General features: G+C 38.1%; 1 protein-coding gene across 1 annotated transcript; it reads right to left on the minus strand.

Annotated features, from left to right (window-relative positions):
* Nucleotides 1-902: 902 nt before the first annotated feature.
* LOC134646286 (CD276 antigen homolog) lies at nt 903-5,507 on the minus strand. The gene is made up of 5 exons (XM_063500137.1): nt 5,343-5,507; nt 4,769-5,143; nt 3,984-4,277; nt 1,441-1,529; nt 903-1,220 (listed from the first exon to the last, which is right to left on the minus strand). The coding sequence occupies exons 1-4, from the start codon at nt 5,380-5,382 to the stop codon at nt 1,453-1,455; spliced, it is 786 nt and encodes a 261-aa protein (XP_063356207.1). The 5' UTR covers nt 5,383-5,507; the 3' UTR covers nt 903-1,220; nt 1,441-1,452.
* Between the last annotated feature and the right edge of the window lie 1,277 nt (nt 5,508-6,784).

Consider the following 6,784-nt stretch of genomic DNA (forward strand, 5'->3'; position numbering starts at 1 on the left):
CTGGCTTGGTGGCTAGGACAGAAAAGCATGTCCCCAGAATATATACCACACATACTGGATATACTTTAATCATGTTTAGTTCAATAGGAAACACATACAGTGTGTGTGTGTGAGATTAACCTTTGCTATATTTCTGTGTGAAACTATCCACTGATGTGCTTGTGTTTGTTTTATAGTAAGCATTGTTATTAAAAAAAGGGACAAATGATTGTAGATGTGTTTTATAAATGTTTATTTCCAGAACATTTGAGGTTCATAATCTAGGTTTATGTTTATTGATTTGTTTGTTTAATTTGTTGTCAAGTGTTTTTCAGCAAATCAAAGTTCACAGTGATGGATGTTGGACTGATACAAAGCAGATGCTCACAGTTGGTTTCAAAGGTTTCAGTCATCTGTTTAAATTTAAGCTAATGTATTCGATATTACTGTTATTCTGTATTTTTTTTACCGGTGTCATGAAGGCTGGGGGTTGGAAAGCGGCCCCAGTAGCCCTCGTAACATCTTCTTAGCTAAATGTAGCTAGTTAAATCCAGAGCAGTACAGCATAGTTCTCAGCCTGTCCACAAAGACAACTGTAATTCACAGTACACATTATTTTTTGACTAAATGTTGAATGAGTCATTTCCCACCTGGCAATCCCTCTTTGACACTGTCTGGAACTTCTTCTGAGTTTTAAAACAAACTTTCTGGAAAGCACTTTCCTGATTTTACTAGAAATATAATTTCCTTTTAACTGTCTTTCAATAGACTAAAAGAATAAATAATAAGACTAAAGTATAAAAAAAGATTGTTGGCACACAGTAGGACTCTATGAAACCCACACCAGCACCAACCAACCAACTCTGAACACCTTTCATGACCAAATGAAGTACAAAATATTGGTAAGTCAAGAAAAATAAATTACAAAGAGTATTAACATTTAAAAATTGCTAGTTACACGGTGGTCTGCACCCTCAGTGTGCCCCTGTGATTGCCCTTCTTTTACTTCTACTTCCTGCTGAAGAGACAACCAGGAGGAGATTATAATGATGCAAAGGTAGGGTGAAAAATGCAAAACAATTAAACTAGTAAGTTTGAATTATGGATAGTAAAAGTGTCTCCATGGCATGAAGTATTTTCAGCATGAGGTATAATCACTCCTCTGGAGTAGTCCATTACCAAAACCAGACCCTGGTAGCAACAGCAGAACATGGATGGGTGGATCAGTCTATGTCAGGTGGCTGAAACAGACAGATTAATGTAGCTGTAAGTCTTGTATGAAAATTGGAAAAGCAATAAAGCACAGTAGTTGTTTCCTTTAGGCTGTTACATATGCAAAGATGTGGGAATGTCATTCATCTATGTTTCTGTATCGAAAATGCTGTAAATAGCCTAAAACATCACCTGTTTAACATGATAGATCCTAAAGAGAAAAAAAATCAGTAAATTATTCAGACTCACCTTTGCTGTGAATCACAGCCAGTGTAGAGCTGTTAGAAGAAACACAGCAGCAGATATCAGACATTCAGGGGAGCTCGTCACTCCAGCACCTGCAGTCAGAGACACACCAAAATGTAAGCTATTCTGCACTGCTGAAAAAATTAGGAACACTTTGAAAACACACATTCTTTACTGATATGACTGGGTACCCACAGAGGGCTGAATTTAAGGACAACACGAAAACCAGCGTGAAAACAAAATTATACGACAAAATTATTTTCCCTAAATTTAATTACAGCAACTCAAAACAGCAGTAAGTAGCTTGTGTGGGCGTGGCCAACATGCTTGCTTGTATGGATGCCTGACAACATCAGGGCATGCTCATAACTGGATGATGGTTTATATCCTGGGGGATCGCTTCCCAGATTTGGACCAGGGTATCACTGAGCTCCTGGACAGTCTGAGGGGCAACCTGGCAGCGTTAGATGGACAAAAAAAAAAGTCAAAAATACTTGGATTGGGATTATTAGGTCACGTGGGAGTGGGAGCCTAATATAAGAGAAAAACTTGCAATTTCAACAGCACATCTCAGTCATTCTACATGATGAATGTGTAAAATTACAGAAAACATTCTGGTAGTTCACTGCCTATACTTTCCTGGATTTATAAAAAATATTTTTTTAACTGAAATTTCTACAGAAGACAATGACAAACAGGAACCTTTCTGTTATATAACTGCTTTTTAAGTACTTGAATGGCTGCGGGGGGGTCTTTATCTGCAGGAAAAACTGTCAAACCTATAAAACTACAGTTAAAAATTTTTTTTCCTTCCCTCACATTTTCCAAAGCCATCCTGCAGGACAGTTTTGGAACCTTTGCCAGGCCAATTCAGGCCCGGGGGCTAGATCTTTTGACACCTCTGCCTTAGACTGATTCTTATCTTTGCACATATACTAGTTTTAAAATGTTTGTGCCCTGAGCCAGAACAGAAATAGCCACATCAGCTTTAAAAGCCTCTTTTTCCAGGAATAAACTACAGGAGGTAAAACTGTTACATGAGAGTTTAAGTCAGTATTACAGGACTGAGTAAATGAGTCTCAGTCAGTGGGACTGCTCGTAAATTGAAGATGAAATCTGTCTCAAACTGAATGTGACTTTCTGCTTCAAGCTCTGAGCTGGGGGGAGGGCGTTTGACATGTAATTTGACATTTCCTCTGCACGAGAACAGATCATTGTTGATCTACTTCAGTCTGAGACCGGAGATGAGGTGATACAGATACAAAAAGAATACAAATAAATATGACAAAAAGCAACACCGATAACGCAAAACTGCAGAAAATGGTTGATATCCTGAATTTGTGAGTGAACATTGGAGGACCCTTTTGTGGTTTCCTAATTTTAATAATTCAAGCTTGTTAAAAATGTAAGTGCTTTAGATGATTTGATTTGAGCTAGTAATTTTTCTGGACTGATTCATACCAGCGTTGTTTTGATTATGAGTTATGATTTTTGGCAAACAGCGACTACAAATGCATTTATTTTATCATGCTAAGTATTCTTGCCATGACAGCTACACAGTAGAGCTCAGAAACTTTAAAGGTTACTCAGTGTTTTGAGGTCCTACTGTTTCACATCCTGATGACAGAGACGTTGAAATTGCTGCTGTTTTTGTTCTTATTTGTGGCTAACAGCTTTCTGCATATGAGCTCATCATGTCTAGTTTGCAAAAACAAAAGTGGTGATTATGAAACCGCTCAGCTCATAACAGCTGCAAACTCCCTCCTCTCTTTTTTAGTTGAATTTGTTTTCAGCACCAAATAGATTAAAATGGGCATTACACAGGGTGTATCAAAAAGAATCATCTGATTTCATGCTTGATTTAAAACATGCACTGTCAGAAAGTGGGGATTCGTGAGTTTCACGTGCTTTACTGGTAGATAGCGTAACATCAGGGGGACAAGTTTTCTGTCTGTGAAGAGGGAGACATTTATACGTTTGGGATGTAAAAATTTATTTATTCAGTCATGTATTTTAAAATGTCCATTACTTAAAAAATATAGCCTTTTGAATTAAAACAATTCTTTTTGATACACCTCAAAAACTTTTAAATGAGCAATTATTGTCATGCAAGTCGAAAGATGGCCAAGCTTTAACACTGGAAGAGAATAATGAGCTACAATAAGTGGACTCATAGTTCTGGCTTCACAGCACCTCCACTACTTCCACTGGAAGAAAATTGATTTGACATTGATGTGATAATTATTCATTCTTTCATTCATCAATTTTTTTGCGGGTAATTATTAAACACAGAAAAAGTGATCAGAGTTGGAAAATACAAAATATCTGACCGCGAGAATAATAACCATAAAGTAGATATATGGTTTTTACTGTCCATTTTATTAAATTCTATAAAATAAAAAACACTACCACAAATATTAGGGTGTGTAACCTCGAGTGACGATGTAGTGACGATGTACTGGCATGTAGATTACATGTGAAATTAGTGAGATCCCCTCCATCTCCAGTTTAACGTCTCTCAGTCCACTGGATGGCGCCAAACATACCTTTGCTGAAAGTACGGGTGGCCCTCATTGTCCTGTTCAAAGTCGGGTTGTGGATGACACAGCTCACGGCCTCGTGAGGACCTGCAGGGATTGGTAGAGTGCTGCGGGAGCTGTAAAGGCGATCGTGGTAATTCTGCATCGTTGTAGTCTGGATGTTCCTCGACTCTACTGATTGATGAGAGCTTTTATAGAGGAGGACCCATTGTATCTCAGGGGCAGGAAATCCTCCTTGGGTAGTGCACACTGCAGTCATTGTTTTCATATTAACATCTAGCCTGGGATTCTGGTAAGGAACTGAGGAGAGAAGGGGACAGAAGACCATTTCCATCTTTCTAAAATTTTTGAATTAAAAAAAGTGAATATTACTCTAACAGGAGTAGCAATTCTTCATGCCAGATTCTTCGGAATGGCATAACCCCATCAGTCCTTCGGCTGGATGAGGTGAATATGTGTAATTCCTGAATAGCTTGTGCACTTCAAGCACATCTTGACTGTTTGATTTAAAACCCACTGTGGTTATGCACAGAGCAAAAATACACAAACTGTGTCCAAAATGATTTGAACCTAGCTGTCACTTGATTACCGATTAATAATCATTACAATCACTAAATGCAAATATTAGCATTGTCACTGTTAGCAAAGCCTGAAAGGAGGAAACTACACATTCTACATTAACCACAATAGCATAGAATCAGTGTCATCTCCACTGACTATAGGTGCTTATTTATATGACAATATAACTTCTCTTTCTTATTTTTGTGAAAAAGACTGAAAACCTTTCTTACCACCTATCTGTAAAGTTACTTGGCAGATCTGTGTGTGTTCCAGGTGGTATTTCTTCATCACGCTGCCGTCCAAGACTGCCGCAAAAGCCCAGAAAGTCCTTTCGTTATCTTCAAGAGTCAGGTTTTTGATTATGATGCTGATATTTCCTCTATTTATGTCCTGAGGGAAGGCTGTGACTCTGTGTTTATAGTAGTCATTTACATGCTCAGCCATCTTTCTTCCTTCATTATAGGAATACAACACAAAATCCCTGTTATCTTGCCAATAAAAACGAACATTACTCCAGTCCGTGATATTTTTATTTTGTATACTACATTCGAGGACTGCTGAGTCGGTGATAGTGGTGTTAACATACACCAGTGTTGCATTACCCACTGAAAATGGAAAAAAAAATAAAAAGGACAACTGTTAATGATTGCTACTTCCTCAAATCCTGTGGCAGTCTAATACCAAATACTCTTATCTTTAAAACGAATTTCTTCTCAGATAAGCCAAACGGTACAGTTCCATCATGTATACAAACACGCACACAGCTTTGAATGAAAATGGTCTTAAAAAAAGGCGATAGCTTACCGATGGTGAGACTGAAAAAAAGTACAAATAGGATCAACATTTTTGTGAGCCTTTTGTCAAAGAGCAGCGAGCAAAACACGTGTTAGTGAGCACGAACACTAAAAATGAGGTCATGTGCAATGGAGACTAACAAGATGCCTTCTTCTTTTGACTCGACAGTCTTCATCGGGCCTTTCCCCCCAGAAAGATTAGTAATAAAGTCTTCATAATACCGAAGTAAAGCTCTGCTACGGAGAGCAGCTAATATCTGCATTATCAGTGCCCTGTGACTACATAAAGCCTACGTGCTTTGGTTGCCATTGAAGAGGAAGTGAGAGTTGGGTAACATGTCGGAATATTAAAGCAGAATATTAAACTAAGTGTACTTTAAGGAGACTCAATAATCTGAGCCTTTCCGACATTGAAAGCTAGAAAATAAAACAGAAGAGTGAGCTGATATTCTCTGTTCACCTCTGCACGACAAGCTTCCATTCTCTGTCAGACAAAGACATTCAGCTGACTTCCTTAATATTGAGAACCACCTGCCATTAGATACAGATATGAAATCAGTTTAATATGATAGAAAAGGAAGAACATGACTCACGTATGTTTACAGATCCGATGAGGATACCTGAAAGTTTTTCCATTGCCCGCCTAACATAGAAACAGTGTGTGTGAAAAACAACATGGGCCCAAAGGTAAGATTCTCAAATGGATATCTCATGGTTAGACAAAACAGAAAAACTGTTGCATAAAAAAAATCACACAACTTCCTGTTGCTCTATTTGCTCTTTTTTTCTTCATTGATTTTGAAGTTGTTGTCTCTCTCTTACATTTAGCTCCTTTGATCTTCACTTTGATCATTTTTTGCCTTCTTCTCAGTCTGTTCGCTTGCTCTGTGTTCAGAAATCTTCTTGTTGATCTGATACAGGCAGTTTAATTTACACTGCTTTCTGTGGTAGTATCTTTGGATTCCATTGTTTCTGTATCTTCAATCACTGTACACACACTGCCCACTTTATTAGGTACACCTTGCTAGATCCAGGGTGAACCTCATTTACCTCATTAAGAACTTAATTCTTCATTAAACAAAATACTATAAATATTCGTCAAAGATTTCAGTTCATATGATATTATACATGATAGCATCACACAATTGCACCAAATTTGTGCACTGCATCCATGATATGAATCTTTTGTTCGCTATAGTGCTATACTGGATTGAAATTTGATGACTGCAGTAGTCTTTTGAGCCAAGTGAACTCGTGGTGTTATCTTGTTTGAGGCAGCCATGGAAAGGGATGGACATGATCAGCAACAATACTAAGGGTAGCTGGATTTTTTAAAGCTCATTTGGTGCTAACGGGCTGAAGGTGTGCCAAGAAAATATTCCCCACCCTACTACTTGACCACCACTAGCAGGAACCGCTGATAAAGGCAGAATGGGTCTGCGTTTTTATGTT

This window comes from Pelmatolapia mariae, linkage group LG16_19 (assembly GCF_036321145.2).
Source record: "Pelmatolapia mariae isolate MD_Pm_ZW linkage group LG16_19, Pm_UMD_F_2, whole genome shotgun sequence".
In the NCBI taxonomy this organism is placed as follows: Eukaryota; Metazoa; Chordata; class Actinopteri; order Cichliformes; family Cichlidae; genus Pelmatolapia; species Pelmatolapia mariae.